This window comes from Nannobrachium achirus (genome assembly GCF_963921795.1).
Source record: "Nannobrachium achirus genome assembly, chromosome: 17".
Classification (NCBI taxonomy): Eukaryota; Metazoa; Chordata; class Actinopteri; order Myctophiformes; family Myctophidae; genus Nannobrachium; species Nannobrachium achirus.
Genome location: NC_137824.1, coordinates 45,737,386 through 45,765,307, shown reverse-complemented (window position 1 = coordinate 45,765,307; position 27,922 = coordinate 45,737,386). Strand labels below are relative to the sequence as shown.

The following is a 27,922-nucleotide window of genomic DNA, read 5'->3' as shown; positions in this document are numbered from 1 at the left end:
GCGAACGTGCGTGCGTGCGTACGTAGATACGTACACGCTCGCGCGCACACTTTTCCCAAGGACATACACATAAAACAGCCCATTCTCGTCATTTCCTCTGAACAAGTTTTTTTCTCTTTTTTTTTAATCAAAAATATCATCCAAGCATTTACAGGTATGAAAACAAATTATCCTATGCAACTTCTTCTATCGCTTTACAGAAAAATGAAGAAATATATCCATTTTGATCTACTTTACAAACCAGCGACAGCAAAAAGGGGAAAAGGAGAGAAGAGGGAGAGAGAGGGGGGTTCAGAAAGCTACCCACCCTCCCACCATATCGTCGTTGTCGGGTGGAAACCTTGTATGTCCAAAACCGTTCGTTTTGCATTTATCATTTTAAAAATGATTTAAACTAGTGAGAAAAAGCCGATCTACAAGCACACAACGCCGTGCGAGGCGTTGTGTGCTTGTAGATCTACTGTTTTCACTACTTTTGTGCGACAGCCTTTTATGATGAAGCAGGGCTTTACTTTGCGAAAGAACGTACATATTTGAAACTTGGAGATACAAGGTTTCGCCGACAACGACGATATGATAGCCCCACTATACCATCAGCCATGTGGGCTATAACACAGTGGTTCTCAAACAGTGGGTCGAGGACCCATTCGTGGGCCGCGGACACATTTTTATGGGTCATCACGGGTAAATAAAAAATGTCATGAAATAAAAACAAAATAAAAAGATTTTTTTTCAAATCAAAGGAATTCCATGAATTACAAAACAAATAATTAAGAGGTAACGCATAAAGCCGATCCACAAGCTCACAATGCGTCGCAATGCTTGTAGATCTGCTATTTTAAACCAGTTTGGGTCCTGGGTAGACATCAAATTTCTCTTTTGGGTCTCGAGCTAAAAGGTTTTGGGAACCAGCGGGCTAACAGATAACTAACAATCTTGTTGGAAGTGATGCTTTAGTGTAGGGCTGAGAGATATGGACCAAAATCAAACGTAACTTTTCTTTGACCAAATACCTCAATATCGATATTGTGAGAATAATATACAGTACATGTTCTTTTAAATTTTTTCTTTTCACAAAGTCAAAAATAACAAAAAATAGCTGATCTACCAAGCTCACGGTGCGTCACATTGCGTAGATAAGATATTTTTGGCGTATTTTAGATGATCTTTGACAATTGCTGAAAGTATAACCCCCCCCCCCCCCCCGCCCGCCGCCCCCCCCCAAAAAAGACAACACTGATGCCATATCACGTCACGATATTGATATAATATCGATATATTTGCCCAGCCCTAGCACTTCTCGGCCATTCGCCTGACGGTCCTCAACAACTGTACGTCTTACGAATATTTTGCAGGAGGGACGGAAGAAAGTAAGAAACAAAAGAAAAGAAAATAAAAAAACGAGTGTTCACAGAGTTTCTGTCACCCTGGCAGCGTGTCAACGTTCCGCCAATGCTGGAGTCACAGCATCTACTTTTCAAGTTCACACTCCATTGTCTCTCTGACATTTCTGGACATTGTCTCCGACAGTCTCTCCCTGAGATCCTGGCGCATCGTTCTAGTTGTCCTCGCCTGGTCCAGTGTCCTCCATCGACCGTGTCCTCCATCCTCCAGCGAGTCCCCCCCTCCTGCAGAAATCTCCCCGTCCCTAAAGTCGTTCTGCAACGTCCCTCCCTCCATGTCCACCGAGAAGTGTGCCGTTTTAATGAGTCTATGTTTGTCCTGTGTTATTGTGCTGCGGCGTCATCCATGTCCCAGCAGCAGTTGTGCTGCCGTTTAAAGAGAGTGTAGGTAGGTTTGTCCTGCGGTGTCATGATCCTCCCATGTTCCCCAAAGCAAAAAGGTTTTGAGAGAGTTCTATGTGTTCTTGATGTTCTGGAAACCGCAGAAGTTCCAGCGTTTCTCCAGACTGGCTCCCACCCCCTTCAGCTCCTGTCTGAAGGTGCAGGGCAGCCGAGAGAGCAGGCAGTCCACCTCACCAGGGTTAACCTGGATGCACCCACACACACACAGATAGGGAGAGAGCAGGAAATGGTTAGACGATACAGAAAGAGATACTGTTTATAAACACACAGACTCCACGCATCCACCTCTCAGCGAAACTCACAACATCCACTCTTTGTTTCTAATGTATGCTCACAATTCCACCATGACCTAAGCTATGATGACTAAAACAAATAAAAACTAGACTAAGCTGTTAGGGAGGGATGAATGAAGAAGTCATCTTCATCCATTCTGTGGAATTGTGTGCATGCATGCATGTTGTCATCATCATGCCCGCAAATATGATTATGTTTTACTTTTTATATTTGTTTTGTTGTAATTCTAATGGTTGAAATTATAGGTATAAGTATACAGGCGCTGGGGTGGCACAGCAAAGTCCCTGCCCACACCGCACAACGGAAGTTGTGGGATCAAATCCACAGGGGTGCATCCGGCTTTCTCTTGCGAACACAGTTGCACGTAATCCTACGGTCTGGGTGCAGCAGGGAGTGTTGTGGGGAGTAGAGCTGGGATCGGGCCCATTTTTTCTGTCCGTTCCTAAGCAGTGCACAGTGCACACATACTTTATTCCTCTTACAGCAGACCTTTTGCAAAGATATTGCAAACTGTTAATAAAGTATTCACACACAAACCTTTTCCACAGTCTTAGCATTGACCAGCATTGACGAATCTGACATCTGCTTTTAATGTCCAGTGTCCACAGACTCCACAACAGCGGCCTTATTGGCCGTCTTTCTATCAGCTTAGGCTACAAACTATTATTAATCTCACCATTATGGTGTAGGGGTTTAGGCTTATGTTATATGAAACATCAGCCTTTTAATTGTATTGTCCACGAACGCAAGGGCCGGGCAGTGGCAGGCTGAAATTGACTAGTTAACTGTTGACTGTAGCAGCTTATAAATCGAACTATTTACATTAATCCAACCATTATGGTTTACATGTTGTTATGGAGGAAAAGCATAGAATCCACCGTGGACGGGATCAGCGCCGTTCTTCTTCGATGACCCATCCAGCTGCGCTAAAGTTGCGTTCGCTGCTGCTGCTGCTTGCTGGATGAACATGTGCATGGTTGTCAAGACAACGCACTGAGCGTTGTCACGTGCCCCAGAAAGACAAGGAAATAGCACACCCAGAGACAATAGTTGTATCGTTTAACACTTTATTTTCAATAAATTAAAATTATGTCCGACCCGAATCGATGTCCGACAATTAATTATGAAAATGCGTCCGGCCCGAGCCCGAGACCGTCGGGTCAGTCGAGACCACAGGTTTTAGGGCGGGTATCCCAGCTCTAGTGGGGAGGGAGGAGTAGGACGAAGGCCCTACGTCCTCACGGTGGGGGCTCCTTACTGGCAGGTGAGTCAGTATAGGAACAGCAGTGACACAACACCGAAATGTGTTTGGGGAGGAATTAATTGGAATAACGACTAAATTCGAGAGAAAAAGAGGGTCGCTACAGTGTGTGAATCTATGTGTTATAGTGCATGAATGAGGTCTTTTTATTGTATTTGAACGTTTGAGCATGTTACTCATGTAGACTGCTGTGTGCCTGGCGCATCAAATATTTATGCACGGCATAGTATGGAGCCTATTATGTTGACTTGAGTGTGACGGCCCAAAATGGTCCCCCGAGCCGTCTGTCAATCAGCCGTTGTCACCCCGTTGTCTTTATATGCCCCACCTGGTGCGTGATAGAGTGAGCGTGTGTGAATGAGGAAGTCCGACCCTCTGCACACACAATGTTTGTGTTCTAGTCCAAAAAAGTGTGATCATAGCCCATGAAGTGGACATTAATCCCATAGCAAAAGGAGACACTTGCACCCTAATATCAGATCTTAAAAATGACACTGCACAGCCTGCTTTGCTGGACGGTATTTAATTTGAATGTTCATTTGAGCTCATCCAGGCCTATTCATATTTTGGGGAGAGTGAACTTTATTTTGATTTATTGTTTATTGTTTTGGGAAACTGCCGACTTCCTCAGTGGAGTGACATTGCGTTGAGTTTTGTGTGCGTCTTGTCTATTCAGGACCGGCACAGACTATTCAAGCCTGTGGTATGACTTATTGATTCATTGAACTGTATTGTGTGCTGCAAATTCTGTTGTGGGTTATTGAATTGAATCAGGCTTTGAGTTAAAACCTATTGGTTACAAACGTAACCCGGTTATTTTGATTGTCTGAATTACCTTTTTGTTTCCTTTTGTTTATTTTACAATTTTTGAATAAGTGGTTGTTTTTGGGTTTATTTGGCATTTTTATCAACTGCGTTGTGCTCTGCTGGTTGAATATAGATTTCAATCACTAAATAATTGCAAATTGAACTGACTGCTGTTTTGGTTTTCTTCTCAATGACAAGGGTTTATATTTTATATGCAAGTCCTTGGTACGGTTTTCACAAGTGGTTAAACATCGAGATGAGGAAGAACTCACTAATGTAAAAAAGGAAAAATAATATTTCTCTGGTAGACAGTCACCCCTACTAAAACGAATTCATCAATTCAGTGGAACCCGTTATAAAATGGGCCTAAGAATCCTTTAATTACCGGTGAAATATAGTGTCCCAATCCAACCCTGACAGTGCATTTGATTAAAATACGCAATAAGCTGAGTGTGACTATGATAGCTCATCTACTAGAATATATATATTTTTCTTATGTACATTTAGATTATGTGTCACCGCAATCTGAGTCAGACAGGATTATTGCCAGTCCAGGCAAAAATTGACATGGCAAACTTATATTAACGGCTACAGACTAATGAGAATATGACAGCAAAAGATCGTCGATTGCCCCACGCAATCTCTGTTGTGTTCGTTATAGCCGGCCGGCACGCTCACTTGAACGCTTAATTACAGATTGTTCTCTTGGAAACCTGTAATTTCATGCTACAGTGACGTTTCCTTGCACCATCGTAGGCCAAACGTTTTAATCTGAATTTAGACGTGTACAGTATATAGCTAGATTATGGTTTTATGTTTTAGTCATAGTCTTTGGAAAAAGTTTTCCAGTCATCTGAAAGGTTTTAGTTTTATTCTACACTAGTTTTAGTCAGTTTTAGATCTTTGCCATCTACAGTTGACAAAAATGTATTTTGGCGGGCATTGATGGTTTCGTATTGGCTGATTTTACAGTTGGTTGCATGTTGAAAATAGCCGATCGTTGTGAGCTTGTATATCTGCGATTTTCAGAGCGCAACATAAAACGCCAACGTAAGACGCCCTAAGGGCGAGAAGCGACCGTCAGCTCGCACTGAAACGACAGAGCTTGAGTTTCGGTCCGTTTAACTGAGTGTACTACACAACATTTCTCCCAAAACAGCTTATAGAACAGTTACAGAACAGCAACAGGAGAGACACAGCTGACTGAGCAGCGTTCGGTTTAACAGCGTGTTAAGGCCCATACACATTGAGCCGATCCCGGAGCCGAGTCCCCGGGGCCGATTGTCGGGATGATCCCCCGGGGAAATCGTTCGGTCGGCCCCGGAATCGGTCTTGGGTTTGAACAGTACCCCGACACGATCGGATTATGTTAATTAGCTTTTTATGACCTCGGGACTCGTCGGGAGCGCTCCCGATAATATCAAAAAAGCTTGATATTCTCGGGTCATCGGGTAGGAATCCTTTACAATTATTGTCGTCTGAATGAGCACACGGGATTGCTTCAAATTATATGAAGCCAGATCCTCCTCCCTTTTTTTTATGCTGCGCAGAGTGTAGGCTATTCTGTCACCTCACAATAGAATAGCCTACACTTTTATTATTATTATTAGCCTACTTACTTTTTACTTTAGCCTACTTTCTCCCTAAAATGTTGTAATCACTTGTTCAATCTATATGCTTGGATGAGGCGGTGGGACAGTAAAAAAAAAGGGAGAGGTTAAACCTTTTTTTTCTGCGACTGCACGCCCACAACGGCGAGGTTTGGACATTCATAATTGCTTAGCTGATTAAGCTCATGTCTGTTTAATGTCTGGCTGGTTGCCGTTAAAATGCTGGTTGATGCCTTTTAGGAGTGGACACTGGCGTTCTTTTTTCTCTCTTTTTTTTTTGCTGCGCAGATTTGGCTAGGGCAGTGTATGCTGTTCTATCACCTCACAAAAAGCCTTTCCCCACGACAACACGTGGGGATATATAATATCTTTATTATATTTATATAAGATAGGCTAATAATATATTTGGCTTGGAGTTGTCAAATCATCTTTTACGGCGTCACAACGGCAAGGTTTGGTTTGGCAAGGCAATGTAGGCTACTCACGTTGGCTGGTAGGTATTCCATTCCATCATTATCCATCTTTGTTCAATGGTCCAAAACAGAGCTACCATGACAACAAAGTGACACGTTCTGACAACTGACAACCTATATGTTATTGTTTAAAATAACTGAATAGGCTTTAAAGTGGCGTGCAAGTGGCTAAATCTCGATATTCCGACGGCCTGCAAATCTGACGGCACGGAGAGGAGAGCAGAGCTGGAAAGTTATTAGCAAGTCTAGAATCAGCTGTGGATCTTAATTGGTTTGGCCTATACGCTTATTGATTGACTGAGTGTGTGTGTGTGTGTGTGTGTGTGTGTGTGTGTGTGTGTGTGTGTGTGTGTGTGTGGAAAGGGAGAGGACGCGTCGTTCGCTTCACGCTGTTGGTTACAACAATATTCATTATTTATTTATTTTGGTCGGCAAAGTCCATGTTCAAGTTCAAACTCTCTCACGCAACATGTCGCTTTGATGTCATGCAGAATGTAATGGGCAATTTCCTATTGATCAGATACACACCTGAAAGTATTCACGCTGATTAACAGTTAATTTGAGCAGTGATGTATGGTAAAAGTAGGCCTAATCAGTGAGAATGCTTTCAGGTGAGCCTTTCTCCGCGCTCAAAGGCCAAGTAAAAAAAAAGAGAGAGAGATTAAACTTGAACTCTGTCGGTCTGACTGTCCCACCGCCTCATCCAAGCCTTCAACCAACTGTCCAAAAAGGAAAATGGACATGTAGGATTCATTTAGTTCCATTACACTGTCAGGGTATTGCATATCACCTAAAACCGGATTAATTCTTCAAAATGTGGACTACATCACATCACAGATGCAGCACTCAAGGTAATTAAATGTCAAACCAAACCTCACCGTTGTGACTCCGACCAAGCCAAATATATTATTAGCCTATCTTATATACATATAGTCTAATAACGATATTATATATCCCCACGTGTGGGGAAAGGCTTTTTTGAGAGGTGATAGAAGGGTGGTAGAATAGGGTGGTTGGGCCCATTAAATATAAAAAAAAAACTCTTAATAGGCTGCGCAAAAAAAGAAAAGAAAAAAAAAAAGCAAAGGGGCAAATACACGTTATAGCCTACACAGTATATGTAGGCTGGTAACGTGTCCGTTGGCTTCACGCTGGTCGCAACGACTTCACTTTTAGCGTTTCTTGGTTATAGACCTATTCATTCTTTATTTTTTATTCTATTGGTCGGCAATGTGCGAGCCCATGGCACCATCCGCGACCCCACGTTGGGTCGGGACACATAGTTTGAGAACCGCTGCCACTTTCTCAATCCGTGGAGGCTGGAGCCTTGTTTCTTTATTCAATCAACTGCCAGAAAAAATAAAATAAAACTTTTTCCCCACTCATCTCTGGCCCGAGATCGCTAGGGGTGGTCATCCAGGATATCTGGCTCAATTGAAAAGGTATCAGATATTTCACTTGGCACAGCGGGATATACCGGGCCCGAATTCAAGACAGAGGATCGCTGTCGTTTGAAATGACCACCGATAAACCCCCCGGGACGAGATCTGATCTTAGCCTCGTCTGAGAGGCCCTTTAAACAACAATCTGAGCTGTCTATGAAAGCCACAGCCAATCAGCGAAGCGCCACAGACCCATGTGAGTGAGTGTTACACCAAATGTGTTACTTACAATGGAAATGGATGGAATGGGAGGGAGGAACTGAAGTCAAGGTAACGAAATGTTTTGTATTAGCGTGACGGACTGACGGACGGACATGAGGTGGACGCTTTGATACTAAATGCTCCCTGACGGTTGCAATGACTTGTCTTTTAGTTCTACTGGATCTGTTCTCCACTAGTCCCTAACATATTAGTCTATTTTTTATTTGTTTGACGAAATTGTGCATATATATAGTCTTAGTTTTTAGTCATCCTAGCTTAGTTTTTTTAGTCAACAAACATTTTTTGTCATAGTTTTAGTCGGCAAAATCAACACTGAGGCAGAGAACTGAGAGCTCAGACATTTGTCCAGGCTACTGTTTGGGCTAATGTGTCAGAATGAAGGATACATATTTTTATATTTCTCTATCATCATGGGAAATCACACCCTTTGCAGCTACATTTAGATATATAGCCACTGTAGCACATACCGATGATGCCTATGAGATTAAAATGTCATAGCCACCTTCATTATATTATATATCCTTACATTTTAAAGAATAACAAAGGGAGATAATATGGGCTCCACAAAAGCTGAACTTTCTCTTCAATCTGCTTTTAGAACGACAATTATTGTATTGCGTTTCACTCACATGAGGGTTCCTTTATTACACAAGCTTTCAAAGAGACCAATGTGAATGAATTGGTTTTTGTCTTCTATTACCAGACAAGCATCGACCAAACAACACCACGGCCATTAGTGATACCAGAACTGTACAAACACATTCAAAAGTCAAACAATCTTAACATTTGCTTTTATGGAGGAACACTAAATCAGTTTAATTTGAGTGTTCCTGGTTTCAGTTCATTTAAAACCAGGAAAGCCTCCGTGTCATTTTAGATTTTAGCAGAAGAAGAAAATAGCAGATGTACAAACTCACAGCATGTCACTTTGTGATAAGCTTGTATATCTGTTATTTTATTTATTTTAAAAGCTTGTAAAATCTTGAACAATCTTTGGACAATTTCTCATATATCTTTCTCTTCTGGGGGTGCCTGGCATAAAACATTTTCAGATGGAGGGGTCTGCTGCCAAACACCAATTAATTTGGGGACCCTTGACAAGAAAAGGTTTGCGCAACGGAGCTTTAAGGCTCACTGCCTGCGTCAAAGGTCTGTCTATGCTATAAGAATCAAACTGCTGGAAGCACAATACAACTGTCCCATATGTTAGCCCTGTGAGTGTGTGTGTGTGTGTGTGTGTGTGTGTGTGTGTGTGTGTGTGTGTGTGTGTGTGTGTGTGTGTGTGTGTGTGTGTGTGTGTGCGCGCGCCAGAGCAAACCTAGCAGAGGGACAACCCCTGCTGTGTGTGCGTCCAGTACCTTGGTGCCCAGACACTGCAGATAGGAGCAGATGTACTCGATGCTGGCTCCAAACGGATGGACATGGAGGAAGGTTGAAATGATCCCTGAGGTGCAGAAAAACACAAGGCGTGCAGAGATGTTAATCAAACTGTCAGTTGAACAAACACGTCCAATGGTTGAGCAGAACACCTGTCGCCTGCTGAGCCTGATGTCTAAAAAACAACAACAACCACAAAGGCATCTTCGATAACATCAAGAACCAACTCCTCTCCTCTCCTCTGACTGATTATAAAATGAGTGTGGAGGCGTCAAGTGTCTTCTCCCGGCTCTCTCCTACACATTCTAAGATCTGATGGCATTTAATGACAGCTTTTGATGCAGTTGTTTCTCTTGCTGTTTGAGCGTTTATTATTCGCAATTATTCAACCAAAAACCCATCTGCCGTTTCTCAGCTCAGTCACAGGACCGTCCTGGACACGCCAGTGTTCATTTTGTCGACTCAAAACGATGGCGGAAAATGTTCGCCGTCGTTCGTTTTTCGTAAAGCCTCGTCATACAAGAATGTCACACAAAACTAGTCAAAATAGCAGATCTACAAGCACATAATGCCTCACGGTGCGAGGCGTTGTGTGCTTGTAGATCAGCTACTTTCACTAGTTTAAATCATTTTTAAAATGATAAATACACAAGGAATGGTTTTGGACATACAAGGTTTCCACCCGACAACAACTAAATATTTGAGAATGTGTTGGAGTGAATTAGTATAACATTGGTAGTTGTATTTGTGTGTCATCATACCAATAAGCATGGCGTCTCTCTCAGAGTTGACAGGACTTGTTGGGGGAATCATCTCTGGGGGTCCGTCCTTCTCCTGACTGCAGGACACCACTGAGGATACCATCGCCTCCTACACACACACACACACACACACACACACACACACACACACACACACACACACACACACACACACACACACACACACACACACACACACACACACACACACACACACACACACACACACACACACACACACACACACACACACATATATATATAAGCTCAATTGGATTGTTGCTGGCCACCAGAGGTGGAAAGTAACCAAGTACATGCAACTCAAATACTGTACATTCTTTTGAGCGGTGCTAACCACTCCTACATCTGGCTTTGTATGTATGTATGTATGTACTGTATGTATGTATGTACTGCATGTATGAGCACGGAACCCCATGTATGGAGGAAACTAACATCACAGTCAGAACTGCTTCTTTGTGGATTTTGATTATTACTACAAAACAGACATTAACACACAGGGTGCCTATCCCAATTAATGTCGGGATATAAAGTTTCCTACAGATCTTGTAGATCTACAAGCTTTCCTAGATCTACAAGCTCACAATGTTTTGCATCGCGACGCATTGTGAGCTTGTAGATAGGTTATGCATGCATGCATTCTCATGGATGTGAAAGTCAGTTACAGTGGCCTGTAATGATCTGTCCTGTTCCTAGAAGTCGTTTGAGTGAGTGAGTGAGAGTGAGAGAGAGAGAGAGAGAGAAAGATGTGAAGAAAGAGGGAGAGAGAGGTGTTATTAAGAGATGGGAACAGGGTTCAGTTCTTGTTGTCTCTTACGTTGGTTTGATTACCGCTCTCCTCACTCCCTAGGTCATCTGGCTTCGAAGTCTCTAGCGGCGGCTAAATGGGAAACAAGTTGGAACAATTAAAGGAACATGTAATTATTATATGATGCGTTCAAAACACAAAGAAGCACATGTCATGAACATGCACACATAGTGTGAGCAGAATCACACATGCACATTTTCATGTAAGCAACTATACCCCCCCCCCCCCCCCCCCACACACACACAGAAAATAGTCTGCTTTAATAAGAAGCAATCTAAAATAATCTAAAACACAGAGCATCCACTAAACGTGACACTGAGATTCACTAAAACAATAACTGCTCATTTGGTGGCATTGCATCAGGGCTCCAGGGTAACTGTTTTCTCCACCGTTCCAAAAATAAAAATTGTAACTGTCTCAAAATGAATTATTTTCTTTTCTTCATTGCTATGATTCATGGCCACAAAAAAAAACGTAATTGTCAGGGGGTGGCAGGAATAGGAGGGTGTGTAAGTGTCATAAGGTGTGTGTCATGGAAGTGGAAAAGGAATTGCATTATGTTTCGGTTTTGAGACGCAATCAGACATGTGGCCTGCAGAGATTGGGAGATGTATTTGAGAGGAGATCTTGAGAGTTTAATAAAATACCATTATTATTGGAGCAAATAAAAATAAGCCTCCACCCGTTGTTTACAGGGGGAGCAGCGAAATCAATGCCTGGTCTGCATGGACAAACTTTAATTAAGCGTCAAAGAAAAAATCTTGTATTTGGGAAATATTATGGGTAAAAAATAAAAACTATCAATTTAACATCAATCAACGGCTCCCTTTAAAAAGGGAAACAAGCCACATGGTGCCAGTAACTCTGAGGTGATGGACATCCAGTGAATCAAAGTGCGTTGACTGCTTAGTGACGGTCAATCCACCAGCGTGGGTGAACTGACGCCTTGAGGAAAGTCTGGAGATCTGCTCAACACGGCAACTCAGCTCACAAGGGCTAACCGGTCTGGAGAGAAACCTCCTGAATACTGACTCCTCTTTCTGCTGTTTTTTTTTCTCTCTCTCATGATCCATCTGTGTCTCTATGTGCGGATTTAATTAACATATTTCCCATGGATCACTGATTGGGGGGGGTAAGACATTTCTGTCAGTCTAATCAAAGGCAACGCTGTTACAGATCAACTCTGCCACTCTGGTTGATGTGAATGAAGGGTGACCATGCAGTGGATTTGCTGCAGAAGGACTATGTCTCCTCTATGTGCTGTATTAAGGAGTAGTTCACCCCCAAAATGACTTTTTTTCTATTGATTACTCACGCCATGGAGAGTAGAGTTCAATAATATTTTTTGGTTTTTGTCACATTCCTAAGACAAAATTTTGATTCGAGTAAATTTACCCCCATTGATTCCGGATGGTGACCCGTTTTGAAACGGGTCACCATCCGGAATCAATGGGGGTAAATTTATTGTTATCACATTTTTGTCTTAGGAATGTGACAAAAACCAAAAAATATTATTGAACTCTACTCTCCATGGCCTGAGTAATCAATAGAAAAAAAGTCATTTTGGGGGTGAACTACTCCTTTAACCCTTTTAGGCCTAGAATTATTGACTGCTTTAACCAGTGAAAAATAGCAGATATACAAGCTCACAGCGCGGCACCGAGTGCCGCGCTGCGAGCTTGTAGATCTGCTATTTTTGAAAAAGTCGTGAAAATGTGTGTAAATCTTTGAATATATGTATTTTCAAAGCGAACGTTTGTAACTCAAATTTTGCTTCTGGGTGGTCCCTGGAACTAAATATTTTGAGATGGGGGGTCCGTGGCCAAATAAATGTCATTTTGGGGGTCCTTCACATGAAAAGGTTAGAGAACCACTGACATAGTAGTCTCTCAAGAACAGACTAACTGAGCTCCAGTTAAGTGAAAAGGACCTTTTCTTTGACGATGGCTAGGCAGATCGCTGACATAGAAACATAGGGTTTTTCAAAAAACCTTAGAAGGATTCAAAAGACACTTATAGAATCGGGTCAAAATTCAAATTTTCACGATTTTTCAAAAATAGCAGATCTACAAGCTCGCAGCGCGGCACTCGGTGCCGCGCTGCGAGCTTGTATATCTGCTATTTTTCAATAGTTAAAGCATAAAATAATGATACACAAAATGTGTACACGTTCTGAATGGGTTAAAGTGGCATTCTGCTCAGAGGAGTGCAGTCCAGCAGCCCAACAGGAGCCACAGAGCATGAAGAGATGCGTATGGAGTGAAAACAGCAGATCTACAAGCACACAACGCCTCGCGGGGAAAAAAACAAGCATCAAATATGAAGCAGCTCTCTGCATGAGTTGAGAGCCTCATATTAGTATTATCGTTATCCAATTACGCAGCTGATTGATGCCGAATCTCATTTTAATGGCAGCCCGCCCCTTGTTATCACACTGAGCCAGATAACAATTAATCCAATATTAGCATGTTTAATTTGGAAGAGTGTTCATTTACATCAGCGCCGTCCAGGATCTATCTGTCTATGTGCGGAAACCAGGTACTAGAGGAGTGGTTATAGTAGGGGTGCAACAGTTAACTGAACTAATCAATAATCTATTATGGAAATTAATTAAGATACCCGTCCCTCCCACAACCAGGAGTGTGACGGGCACACGTTAGGCCTCAAGCTCATGATTGAGTAGCAGCAAGGGGGGGGGCTACAAAGACTTGCAATTGCTACATTTTAAAAATGGGGGAAAAAAAGCATGATGGAAAATGCTGTTACCGAGTAGTAATCAAAAATGAAGTCATCGTACTCAGCCATGAAAAAGTGGTATCGGTGCAATAATAATTAATGTTGTCAGTTGAACTCATTTCTTGCTGTACCCCTGGGTAGGGCATACACATACTGTACAGTACTGTACAGCAAAGCTGCTGTGTGATTGGTAGCTGCTCTGTGATGTTAACAAAAAGGTCAGTTGAAGACAAGCAAGGACATAAGTGGTTTATAGTCATTTAATTAACAAGGTGGTTCTCAAAGTGGGGTACCGAGACCACCAGGGGTCCTTGAGGGGGGTGGGGGGATAGTTAGGAACCAAATTGACCAATTAGGTCTGTGACACCAAGAAGAGTGTACACTACACACAGATCCAAATGGACCCTTACTGGTGATGTTGGTTCCATTTGTACACTCTCTGCGTTGTGGGGGTCTGTGGCACAATACAACACACTCGGGGGTCCTTGAAATTAAAAAGGTTTGAGAGCCACTGGCTTAACTATTCTCTGATCATATAAAATAAAGTGACTTCAATTTGGCTTCTCAAATGAACTCATTGGTGAGACCCCAGAAGCCTGTAGAAAAGGAATCTCACTGATGGCTAAATGTGACAAGCTGTCAACCAAAGGCTCAATGCTTTGAATGGATGAACAGCCTTTTTTATAGACATGATATTGTCTTCACTCATATGCTATTGTCAACATAACATCATCATAAAAAGCTCCATTTGTGCCACTGAAGGAAGGCTTTACTGCTGTCTTTCCCTGGAACAGTGTCGCAGGGTTTCCCCCCAATGTAAAAGACTAACCGTGGAGGAACTGAGAACAATGTGCAGCTGTGTTTACTTGATATACTGTGAAGGCTGACAAAAAAGACGGCTAAATGACTACTCAAGGTTATACATTTCCAACGTTGCAAACGGCTTGCATTGTAGTAGGCAGTTAATGAGGGGAGAAAACATGAAATATCATTTTGGAGCAAGTATACAAACACAAAAATTGTGATATCTTGCTTTGCTCGAAAATGTAATCCGCGTTTTAAGAGAATGAATTAGGCACGGAAAAGGCACGACCACCAAACACTGAAGTGGGAAATAAGCCGGTTCCCTGTGGTGCTCCTACGCTCACTCTGCATTTACCAATTCATCACATTAACATACTTCCAAATGGTTAGAAGAAAGTTGTAAACAATTATAAAGATTATTATTCCGCCAGGCTGAAGGCGTGGCTGAGACTGTGTTTTGCACCCTGTCTGTCCGTCCATTCGCGTGTGTCTATCCGTCTGTCTGTGGACAGCTAATCTCCGGCACCGCTGGCACGATCAAAATTAAACAGTGCACATCACTCCATGGATGCCCGAGCAGAAAATCAGCCAGTTATAGCGCCACCAGGAGGTAGATCTTTGCAAAATTCATTTTTTTATATTACCCCTACAGATTTTGTCCATACATCACGCAAATCGGTACACATTACCTCTATACTCATTAAACCAAACGGATCTGTCGGAATTTTCATATTCCATCCTGATTGGGTAAGATTGGCTTTGTTTGCAGGAGTGCCCCTTTTTTGTCTTTTTTTTGCAGAGAGTGAAAGAGAAGCATCAAAAATGTAAAGTCACAAATGTAAACTGCACTTTTTAGCAACAATAAACTTCAAAAATTGGTTAAGAGAAAATGACATTAACTCATTTAGTGCCACCCCTTTCACCACTAGAGGGCGCCCAGTGGCCATAGAAAATCCCATAGAGATATGCTGGTATATGCAGAAGCCCTGCAGCCATGACTTGCCTGAACACTTTCCTTTGTGCATGTACAGGAAGAGGATGAAGTTAGCTTGAAGTTAGCTATTGGCTACCAAGCATTTTAGAAGCCTTATTTTCGTCAACTTAGCCATGATTAAACCTTGCACACCTCATGCATGGGAAAAAAACAGAGAAGAATGAGCTCTAAAAAATCCAATGCAATCCTGGATTGCATTGGAGTGGATTTGTGCAGTTTGTTCACAGCTTTCAAACAAAAAAATCCGATTGGAAATCCGTTCAGGCATTCTTGAGATAATCGCCATTATGTTTTACATGTTATGTAAACAAACATGGCTGCCCTGTATGTTAGATGGGGTTGTATGGGGGTGGAACATGCAAAATCGCGATTGAAATCATGTTCACCAGATTTGATGGGGTCCAAAAAAAAAAAAAAAAAAAAATCAAAAAAAAAATTTTCAATTTTTTTTTTTTTTTTTAAAGCCGAACTTGTTCGGGATCGGCACTCTGCGATACGATAATAAAGCCGAACTAGTTCGGGATTGGCACTCAATGAGTTAAGAGAAAATGACAAGGAGTGCCCCGTTTTGATAACCTACCTGACCTGGCGTGGAGACCTGTGCTCCGAGAAGCAATGTTCTAGTTACCAACTGTTTGATTAAATATTTAAAACTGACTTGAAACCACTTCCTTTCTGATTAAAGCATGAACTGAATTGGGTCATTAACCTCTAAAATCAACTTGAACTAAAAAGAAAGAAGTGGCCTTTGGCTAAGAGTTGATCTAGAGTAGGTTTGTGTGAATTAAAGTATGCATGCATCTACATGAACTTACCTGTATTGTGTGTGTAGTTGTACTCTGGAGGTTCTTCAGTCCTTCTTTGAGCGTCTGGACTTCTTTCTGCAGTTGCTGTTTTTCCTCCGTACTCTTCTCAAGCTCCGCTTCCCGCTGTTTTAACTCCTCCCTTATCTGTAATAGTTGCTATATAGCAAGAGAAACAGAACAGTTGTTCAGTAATGCATGAACGTTTAGCATGCTGCATGTCAAACTTAGCAGTCAGTCATGGTCAGCGCACTTTTCTGCCTGAAAGTCTCACTCATTATCTTCAATTTCTCCACCATTGTGTTTCTGATCGTACAGACACATTGCCATTTTCACAAGCCGACCCAACCCACACAGCCAATAAAATCAAATAAACCTTTTCTGTAACACTTTGAGATTTCATTCAAATAAGTGCATTACAATTATTATTATTATTATTGTTGCATTACCGAGATGAGAAAACTCACCTCCTGCTACCTGCAAATTTCAATACAAAGCACTTTGACAAGTTGCAGGGGGCTTTTCATGCTGCAAAAGCCACATTTATCACAATTCACAAAGAGGAAACAGACAAATTACATGCTGATGATATTTCATGGTAATTCATGTGCCTGTTGTGATACAGCATGTGGACCAGGCTCTCCAAACTTGGCATCTTCCAATTCATTTAATCCATTCAGCTAATCTTTTCATAAACACAGCAAGACAGACATATGTTGGCGAAGGTAATTACTTTCACAGCAAAACAGCAGGGGCTTAATGGATGCTCTTCTTCTAAACAAGAATCTATCATCATTTCCATTACCTATGTGACAACTAGCTAGGTGAGGACATGACAAATGAAAGGTGAGGGAATCAGTTCACAATTCAAAAGGCACATTTGGAGCCTTCCAAACAGTGTTTTATGTTCCGGGGAAATTGCCTCAGACATCATAAACCAGAGACATGAAAACTGAAGAGGAAATAAGCTGCAATCAGTTCCCTGCTATTCTTTCGCCTGTTTGATCTCTTCACACCAACTTAACTACAGTCTAGGAATCAGAGGTTCATGACGCCCACATAACAGTTGTCAAAGAACGTGAACATTCTTTGTGTGGCCCGTCCATGGGAAATGTCTACAAAAAAAGGGGTTGTTATGCTTTGAGTATCATTCAAGTATGTAATGATAGGCAAAATGTCTGCGGACTGTCAACCATCCTTTGACAAAAGCATGTTTTTTTCCTTACCTCTTTTGTCAAAGAGGTAAGGAAAAAACCATGCTTCATTTGGTGAAGTTCAAAGGCCGTGAGAGCAGCCTTCAAGCGCACAGTACAGTTGTCCACCAAAGTGCACTGTATGTTTTTGAATTGTTTTCAATGGGAGCGCCACAAGTTTACGCGACGCTAGAAACCCCGGTATAGCATGACGAGGCACTGAGCATCTCTTCAGCTGGGCATGTCTGGCATTTCTATTCGCTCGCTTTGTGAATTCGGAAGAGTGCTTTAGAAGAGCACCTTGTGTTTTCAGCTGTGGAAAAAAAAATACTTTGGCATATAAACAGCCTAAACCTCAAACAGTATCTGTCATTACCAATGCCTAAAAACTTCTAACCCGTTCTCAAGAGGAGAAAAACATCTGTATTTGAACCCATGGTTTCTCACTGTCAGTGTCTGTATGGCTGTGTGTGTGTGTGTGTGTGTGTGTGTGTGTGTGTGTGTGTGTGTGTGTGTGTGTGTGTGTGTGTGTGTGTGTGTGTGTGTGTGTATGTGTGTTATATGTGCGTGCGCTACCTTCTGCATGCCCTGCAGAGCCTGCCCCAGGAAGCTGAGCTGCTGAACGTGTGTGCTGTCCTCCTCACTGCTGATTGGCTGGTTCTTGCCCTGTTCCTGCTTGAGGAGTTCTACTTCGTTCCTGTAGGCGTCCAGCTGGCAGCGAAGGGAGTCGTTCTCTTCCTTTAAGGCCTCCGTCTGTAACACGGCTACACACACACGCACATATGTATGTAGACATTAATTGTAGTGTGACTGACTGTGCTCAATTCTGCATAGTGCAGGCACAATGCCACAGGCAGTTAAGTGCCCCTGTTTACTACATGAGTATGTCACTAAATGCTTCCTGAAATAATTCCTCATTGATGAGAAGTCATCCCTGTTAGGCAGTAACACCATGAATTGCCCATGAACTGCACATGCTATCTGTCTTAAGGTCCGATTCACCAGATATGTTGCACTGTAATGATACAGTATGCCAGCGCAAGCAATTCAGTTTCACAGCTGAGTGCAATTTTCTCTCGTTTTGCATCTGATTGCAATTATCCACGTGGCAAAGTAAGTACTGTAATAGTCAACCGAAGAATGTTGTGAATCCTGCTGGCCTTATGTAGCAAGTCTGAAAATGGACAATGCCATTGTCCAATGTCATAAAACAACAGCCGCACTGAAGTCTGCTGGATGATCAGAGGGGCCCAACTTCTGGAAATTGGACTATTCAAAAATGACCTTGTTGCAAACATTGCAGTGCTCAGATTGGGCTTACTTATCGGTATATAGTATGGGAAGTCGTGCGCAATTGCACATTTTCCCCTACCTTGACTGAGGAAATCCAGGACAAAATGTTGAACAAACTGTCTCCTGACTTTCAAAGTTGGGAACAAGTAATAGGAGGCCAAAACGCATCACTTACAGTGAGCAAAATTCCAATTCAACCTCATTCACAAAACATGCGTATCATGTTAAGATTTTGATTAACATTTCCAGGAACATTGTGGCATTCATAATTTATATTATCCTTTGAATTTGATAAGATTACGTTTTGACCAAATTGGCCTGCAACACCCCAATATCAGAGGGTCGTAATATCCGCTCACCAGCGCAGTGCGTCCATCCTTTATATGATTTTTAAATAGGCTAAAATGAAGGTTTTACTAGTTTCCCTGAGTGTCTTGTATTTTAGGTGAGAATCAGGCCTTCTTTACTGTTGTTTTTTCACTTCAGTTTGTACCATTTTACCATGTGCTGTTTTTCTAATGTTGCTTGTTTTTTTGTATTGGGGACTAGGAATGGATATTAGCATTCTTGTTAAATCCATTTTATTTACACAGCATTGTAGGTGTGGGGTTCATTAATATGCACTGTCCTGGCCAAATAAAAAGTATAAATAAATAAATGAATGCTACTCTTCCTGGCGTCCAAACACTCCCACTTCACAAGAGACTGAGTTGAGGACAGGGACGTGCTGGCCATTGGGAAAAGCGGTGCTTCATAATACAAAGCCCTGCTTCATAATACAAGGCCGTTGCACAAAAGTAGTGAAAACGGCAGATCTACAAGCACACAACGCCTCGCGGTGCGAGGCGTTGTGTGCTTGTAGATCGGCTGTTTTCACTAGTTTAAATCATTTTTAAAAAGATAAATACAAAACAAACCGTTTTGGACATACAAGGTTTCCATCCGACAACGACGAAATATAACTCATGTAATTGGCCCACTGGCTTGTCACTTGTCATGATCTGAAATGGCAAATCTTTGAGTAGCAGCAGCGCTAGAGAGAGAGATCTCTCTCTATAGCGCGCAATGAGGGCATCTACAACTCTTTTTCCCGGGCTGAATCAGGGGCCCAGCACGTCCCTGGTTGAGGAGATAAGGTTTAGAGTTTAGACACACAGTGGGTTTCATGTGGGCGTTCAACAGTCTGTTACGGAGGAGCCCAGCAGTGGTTCTGATGAAACTCCAGCTGTGAGTGTTTCTCCCGACAGGGGGGAGCTTGTACTTGAGGGGAGCACTGATCAGAAAGACACGTCAAGTTTCTTCCCCGAGAAGCCAAGCCATCACTCAGCAAGACTCTTAACAATCCCTCCTCTATTTACTTTTTTCATCATTCTGTCATCACTAACACCAGAAAATATTATATTAACCCCTGGCTTTCACCTCAGCCATTCTCACACCATCCAATGAAATGACAGGTTTCTGACAGCCATGTTAATTACTCGGCTGTCGGAGTTGCACACGAAAGGAGCCCGCACAGATGTCCACCTTCACATACATTTGCATGCCGTTTCGAGAAGGTTCTCTCATTATCTGATCTGACAGGGATCAGAATTATTCAAAAGCAGGGATGAGAGCAGAACGAATTGAAAAGTAGAAAATTAGGACTTTTTTGTTTTTACTGGAGCGCACGCACGCACGCACGCACGCACGCATGCATGCACGCACACACGATAAGAAAGTAAACAGTCCACACATCACTTCCACAAATCTTTATACATTTTAAGATTTGTGTTGTTGTGCAGCTCTGGAAACTGTGGAACCGCAACATAAGTTGTTATCGTAAACATGTCAAAGCCATTAATTAAGATCCGCAAGGCGCGCTAATGCACGCACTATTATGCATACAGCCTGGTGTCTGTCACACACTCCATAGGAAAATAAATGTACAGCACAATGGTAGGGGAATCAATTGGGGGTGAAAACAGAGAAAGGGAGGCAACAACTAATATGATTTCTGTGACTACTTTGTTGCCCTGGTGGCCGTTCTTGACTGTTACTATAATGGCCATAGACATCAGCAGTGCTGCTGTTTTCTTGATGATTCAGTGCAGAGAAACAGGCTCCTTTGAGCAAAGACCAGGCTCTTATGGCCCTTGAGTGGGACTTCAAATAGCCTGGAACAAACCAGCAGCTGGCACAGACACATACTCGCGCACGCACGCACGCACGCTAGTGTATGCATCCATTTACAAACGCTCATACAGCTGTGAGAGCATAAGGGAATGGATTTGAGAGGCATTCAGTGAAATGTCATTATGGATTGACTCACTGTACACACTGTACAAGTGCAGCCAAACCTTTCTTTCAATACACCTTTTTATGCATGCATGGCATGTATTATAGACACCCAAGGTGTGGGTGTGTGTGTGTGTGTGTGTGTGTGTGTGTGTGTGCGCCATATACTGTACCTGGGTCCTCAGAGTCCTTGCCGTTCGTGTCTTCCATGTCGTCGTCCGACATCTCCATCTCCTCCTCTCTTCTGATGTCCATCAGCTGCTCGTTGTGCATGTTCCTGATCTCCTGGAACACAACGACAGCCAAAGAGGGGCAGAGTTAATGATCTATGTCACAGCAAAGACACTCATGAGCGATGCCATGCCATTTCCAGCCGGTCTGGTTGGACTACAGAGCTGGGTTGTGCCAGCAAAAAGAAAAACAGAAACAGAGTGTGATCAGTTTTGTCATCTCTCCTTTCCTGTGTCTGCAGACAGAATTTACAAGCAGGGAGACTGGTGGTGAATTTTGAGTTGTTATGGGGTGTCCTCAACAGACAAAGGAGAGTAGATGAGTAAAGAGGAGATGGTTGGAATGGGGCCCAGGGCTTTATCTCTCTCTGGCCCAGAAACAAGGCAGATGGAGAATGAAACAGCTACATTAAACAGTATTACTCTGCACTGTATTGTTCTGTTGGGAAATATCATATCAGCAATGACTCTTTAACACAGCTTCACAACATCAACAACCACCATTAGTGACAACACCATGGCACATGATACTCTCTGTATCTTCTCTCTCTCGTACACACGTACCCTCAATTTCAATACACAAGATCACACAGAAAGTGCTAGAACGTGTCTCTCACACACACACACACACACACACACACACACACACACACACACACACACACACACACACACACACACACACACACACACACACACACACACACACACACACACACACACACACACACACACACACACACACACACACACACACACACACACACGACAAACAAATTTGAAATTGAGGTCAAAAAATGCAAGCTGTGTGACTGCCAAATTGGCAGTTAAAGATGAAGCGTCCAACCATCCACTAGAAGTTCACTGTGGGGTCACATCGTTGTGTTGACAATAACCGGATCCAACATTGAGAAACCGGAATCGGTTCCATCAAATTTGGAACAGTTTCTGGAACAGGTTTTATCACACTGTCAGAGCTGGCATGTGGACTTTTCATTTCAAGGACCACCATAACTCACAAATGGACATTTGGTTCCATTTGTACACTCTCAGAGTTACAGACCCGTAAGGATGCATTTGGAACCCCCTATAGGAATAGTTAAAGGGAACCATAACTTGACAGCCTGATCAAACCCTACAACCACTCCGTTCACTCAGATCTGCTAACACAGGGAAGCTGACAGAACCTTCGCTAAAACACCCAGGACAATGATCCACTCGTCCCAGACTCTTCGCCCTCCTGGCCCCCAAACTGTGGAATTAACTCCCCATTGCAATTAGAACTGCAGACGCGCTCCCTAGCTTCCGCCGTAGTCTGAAGACTCACCTCTTGAAGTTCAGACTCCATCTTAGCCCATAGCACCTCGACGACCATACAGGGTTATGCAAAGGCAAAAAAATATATATAGACCGATGCCAGGCCATTTTCGACTTGGCATCGAAGCTATAATATTGTGTATAGCTTCAATGTACAGATTAATTTATTGATCTTATTGAATAGGTTATTGGTTTACTACCTCTATGTATTTGATGTATTACCTTGTGCTGTCCTTGCTTACTGTAAATCGCTCTGGATTAAGAGCGTCTGCTAAATGCCTAAATTGTAAATTGGAACCGTTAAGCAATCGGACCGTTAGTTAACTTTTTTGGTGCCATGATTTTTTCTCTTCAATGTCCCGCGATGCCATGGTCTCCATAGACTTCCATGTAATTTATAGTGCACGGATCGTGCACGCCCATGCCTAGATGATGCACCACGTGTGTGCCCACTGTTCACAGCTTTCAAACAAAAAAATCCGCTTGGAAATCCGTTCAGGCATTCATGATTTATCAGCCATTATGTTTTCTTCAGATGTAAACAAACATGGCTGCCATGTTTGAAAGAATGGGTTGGTATGGGGGTTAAACATGCAATTTCGCGATCGCGATCATGCCTAACACATTTCTGGAGGTCCAAAAAACATTTTTGATTTTTTTTTTCCCTTCAAAAACGGCCCAAACTCGGGAAACTCGGGGTTGGCACAGCGGTGGTACCAATACAAACTCGGGAAACTCGGGGTTGGCACCATATGTGTTAAGAGGGAATCGTTAGGGAACCAGATTAGCTAAAATCCTAAAGGATCCCCAACCCTAGTTGACAATCGTGCAAGTGAAACCATGGTGCTAATCACAACGATGGATACACAGAGTACACAGCCCTGCGTTTAATCAACTGTTCTACAGAGTCTGTGTATCACCACACAGACACATGGATGGCACAGTAACACTAATGATGAATAAATCATGAAATCACGGATTCGTCTGCTCAAGTGAAGTGCTGTCGACAGCACTCCCATGTCAGCATGATCTGCGAGTATATTTTGATCATTGCCAGCCAACTGAGCCAATTAATGTTCATGCAGGATTATTCGGATGAATATTCTAATTTGATATCGAGTGTCTCCGTCTGTATGTGGTGTCTTTGTATGTATTTCTCTGATATGTTTCTCTGTGTGTGTCTATAGGTACAGTCAGGGGTGTCGCACCAAATTCTGGGCCCCGGGTACAAGGATTCACTGTGGGGCCCCTGTGCTTTAACTATTGAAAAATAGCAGATATACAAGCTCACAGCGCGGCACCGAGTGCCGCGCTGCAAGCTTGTAGATCTGCTATTTTTTTTAAATCATGAAAATCTTTGAATATTTCAAATCCTTCTAAGGTTTTTTGAAAAATCTATGTTTCGATGTCAGTGGAGCTCAAACCTTTTCATGTGAAGGACCCCCAAAATGATATGTATTTGGCCACGGACCCCCATCTCAAAATATTTAGTTCCAGGGACCCCCCAGAAGCAAAATTTGAGTTACAAATGTTCGCTTAAAAAATACATATATTCAAAGATTTGCACACATTTTCTCGACTTTTAAAGCTAAAGTATAAAATAATTAAGGCCCCTCCACCACCTTGGGCCCTAGTAACTTAGTCCCACTTTCCTACCCCTTGTGACGCCCCTGGGTACAGTATGTCTGTTTCTCTGTATGTGTGTGTTCATCTTTGTGTGTTTCTCTTTGTCTGTGTTTCTCTATGTGTGCCTCGGTAGGTGACTGTGTGTGCATGTCTGTGTCGTGTGTCCAGTGTACTGTGGATTACCTCCGTCTTAATCTGACAGCCCGCAGCTGGAGAAGCTCAGCAGCAGAGAGTCTGTCAAATACCAATCTTCTCTGCTTCCATTCCTCCACTCACTGACGCACTGATACTGCTGCTGCTGCTGCAATGCAGCTGTGAGACCAGTAGGGGGCATAGGGCAAAATGAGTTTGCTTTCAATTTGGTGAGGCTTTCAAAGGTTTTATGCGCCTTTGCTGTGAATGAAATCATATCTGTTGGGTCTGCAACGCGGTGCATTGCACCCTTGGTGGACGTTGGACATTATGCTAATAGGAATGTGTGCTAGAATGGCTGACTGAACCTAGCGCTAGCCTCCAACTCTACCTACAGGGGGGATGTTTGGGCGGTTATGCCTGAGCCTTCCAGCGCTACAGGACCACTGAAGCTAATGGAGCAGCAGAATGGAGGGTAGTCAACCACGCTGTGTGGAGAGACACACACCACGCACACATGAACACAACACAACATATGACATCTCTGATGAACATCAATAAAAGCTACACACCAACACACCGCCAACTGCTAGGAAGATAAAGGGAGCAAAATATGCCAACAGTGAACAAAACCATCCGTCTGTTGCCTCCATCAACCTCAGCCCCTGGCAAAGGTCAACAGGTAAGCCATATACTCACACATTTACGTACACGCGCGAGCACACACACATTCCTGGGACCCTGGGTAGAAGGTTTATATCTTCAGCTCAAATACACAAGTCAGATAAAACAGACACGGTGGCAGCTGTTGTCTGTCTGCCTCTCAGCTGTAGTTTGTTTGTCTTCTGTGTTCATCCCTTCTTTTTCACCTGCGGGCCAACGAACCACACTGGATAAACAACGTGACTGACACCTGCTTGACGCTAAGCTGTCCCTGGGCAGCCATGATTACTTACCTATGACCGCTGCTGTATTGAATTCTTCTCCAAGGAGCAGGTGTAAAGTTTACCTATAATTTAATTCTACACAAACAACGGAAAGTACCCACTGATTCAATGCCTCGCTTTCAGTTTAATAGGAACATATTGTATGCTGGTAAAACAGAAACATTGTAGAAGCCCGATCAACAGCGATGGAAGCATGACAGATGTAGTAGAGATGCTAATTTACCACCCTTTTTTTTGGCACAATGCTATTAGAGAGGCTATACAGCGAAAGTATTTCAATAGAGAAACAACACTGGCGATGGGAACTTTTCTTTTTTTTTTTTTTTAATCTTTGGGGTTTTTCACATATTGCATGTGAAAACCTGCAAGTGTATTAATTTAATTTGGTGGGAAATGGTTATAGAGGAGTACTATTTGATCCATATGTGTGTGTGTGTGTGTGTGTGTGTGTGTGTGTGTGTGTGTGTGTGTGTGTGTGTGTGTGTGTGTGTGTGTGTGTGTGTGTGTGTGTGTGTTTGTGTGTGTAGGGTAAATGCAGTGGTGTAAAGTAACTAAGTACACTTACTCAAGTACTGTACTTCAGTACAATTTTGAGGTACTTTTACTTCAGTGGAGTATTTCCAATTTTCAGTACTTTTACTTCTACTCTACTACATATCAGAGGCAACTATTATACTTATACCACTACATTAAATGTAAACTCAAGTTTTTAAATACATTTTATTTAAAAACCTGAGTTACTAGTAGTTACTTTGCAGTTTTTGATTAGTATTACAAAACATACATTACCCACTTCAGCCCTACATATATGCATTTGGCCATCTTGATACCACTACTTAAAGGGGAAAAACCACCCATTTTCAATATTGAACTATGTCATTAATATACCTTAGAGGAGTTCTGTGGAAATACAAAAAGTTCCCCCCCTTCTGTGTTGCCTAGAACTGGAGGATTGATTTTGGGGTTTGTATTGCAAAGTACACCGGTGTGATGTCATCACGGTGTACTTTGCAATAAAACCAAAATCAATAAAAAGTAAAGTAAAAGTAAAACAAAATATTAGTACTTTTTCCAACACTGGCTAGACGTTATACTCTTAATTAGTCTTGTGTTTTTTCCAGCTGAAGGTCCAGAAACAGTCCCTCCCACTCCCAGAACACCAAACTTACCAGGAAGATCAAGATCAAACTGAGACCACTAGAATGAGGACTGCATCACACTCCTGGCATCCCCCACTACGCAACAAATCATCACGATAAGAAGATGGGACAAAACAACAGGAAATGCGAAGGTGAAGTGATGTCAGATTCTAAAAATGAACGAGCCCCGGCTCGCCTTGAGATGGGACAACTTCTCAACTGAAACAAAAACATCATACGGGTGTTAAGAAGTGACAACAAAACTAGTAATCGCAGAGATGTGATCATTGTCAGTGTGAGGAGGAGGAGAAGAGAAGAGAGGCGTCTGTATAGCTTTACCTGTTCCTGGACTCCCTCAGAGAAGGACAAAATAACAAAACTCACCCGGCAGCTTGTATCCATTCCACAAGCAAGGACAGAGGTGTGGGGAGGAGAAACAAAGAGCGAGCCGCCCTGGTTCTAAGTGGATCTCAACACTTAACCTCTGGAGCGCAAGGTCTGGAGCATACTGGCCATATTGGGAGTAACTTAAAGGAGTAGTTCACCCCCAACATGACTTTTTTCTATTGATTAGTAATGCCATGGAGACTAGAGTTCAATAATATTTTTGGTTTTTGTCGCATTCCTAAGACAAAAATGTGATAACAATAAATTTACCCCCATTCGTTCCGGAAGGGGACCCGTTTCGAAACGGGTCCCCATCCGGAATCAATGGGGGTAAATTTACTCGAATCAAATTTTTGTCTTAGGAATGTGACAAAAACCAAAAAAATATTATTGAACTCTACTCTCCATGGCACGAGTAATCAAAAGAAAAAAAAGTAATTTTGGGGGTGAACTACTCCTTTAACGCTTACTGTAAAACAAGGAGCCTACTAGCTTTACTTTTAGCATCTATCTGCTTATTTTCTATCAATTACACATCCCATGACTTGAATTCATGGATTTTTTTTTGTTTTTGTTTTTGTCGCATTCAAACTAGTGGCAGTAAACCCGCGGTCACTAGTTTGCATTTGCTCTTTCTATTATTCTTTAACCAATCTATTAACACAAATCCAATGTTTTAATTAGATCTTTGATGTCAACAGTATTATGAAACGTGTGCCAAACTTGCTATGCCATTCTGTAGACCCCAAGTTTGTCATCCTCATTGATTTGAGTTCAAAAGTTTTTTAGACTTCAAATAATTAAAATCAAAGTATGTATGAGGAGAGTAGAAGGGAGATGGGCGACCAAGAGTTTAAAATGGTACAGCATCTAATGAACCACATTACAAGAGAAACAACACAATAGAAGCAGAGAGTACCAACCTCGGCTTGCTTGCGCCACATGTCCAGGTTCTTGCGCTGCGCTTTGGAGAAATGGTCCCATGCCTTTTGTTTGGAAGCAGCTTGGAATACAGACACAATCTGTTCAACTGTGGCAGGATGCAGGGAAGGACAGAGAGACCATCCAGAAAGACAGAGAGAGAGACAGAGAGAGAGGGTGGGAAGGAGTCAGCTAGGGACGTATTGAACTGTGTGTGTGTGTGTGTGTGTGTGTGTGTGTGTGTGTGT

The 27,922-nt window shown here is 42.5% G+C and overlaps 1 protein-coding gene across 3 annotated transcripts in view; it reads right to left on the bottom strand.

Annotated features, from left to right (window-relative positions):
• Positions 1–1,247: 1,247 nt before the first annotated feature.
• Positions 1,248–27,922, bottom strand: part of LOC308301448 (ecto-NOX disulfide-thiol exchanger 2-like) — a 192,028-nt gene continuing 165,353 nt past the window's right edge. For all 3 annotated transcript variants that reach the window (XM_080745441.1, XM_080745440.1, XM_080745442.1), the window contains 8 exons: positions 27,677–27,783; positions 21,149–21,260; positions 17,985–18,172; positions 16,228–16,374; positions 10,888–10,950; positions 10,053–10,161; positions 9,273–9,358; positions 1,248–1,989 (listed from right to left, as the gene is read on the bottom strand). In XM_080745441.1, the coding sequence (XP_080601567.1) occupies positions 1,858–1,989; positions 9,273–9,358; positions 10,053–10,161; positions 10,888–10,950; positions 16,228–16,374; positions 17,985–18,172; positions 21,149–21,260; positions 27,677–27,783 (944 nt within the window). In that variant the 3' untranslated portion in view covers positions 1,248–1,857. The remainder of the gene's footprint in view (positions 1,990–9,272; positions 9,359–10,052; positions 10,162–10,887; positions 10,951–16,227; positions 16,375–17,984; positions 18,173–21,148; positions 21,261–27,676; positions 27,784–27,922) is intronic.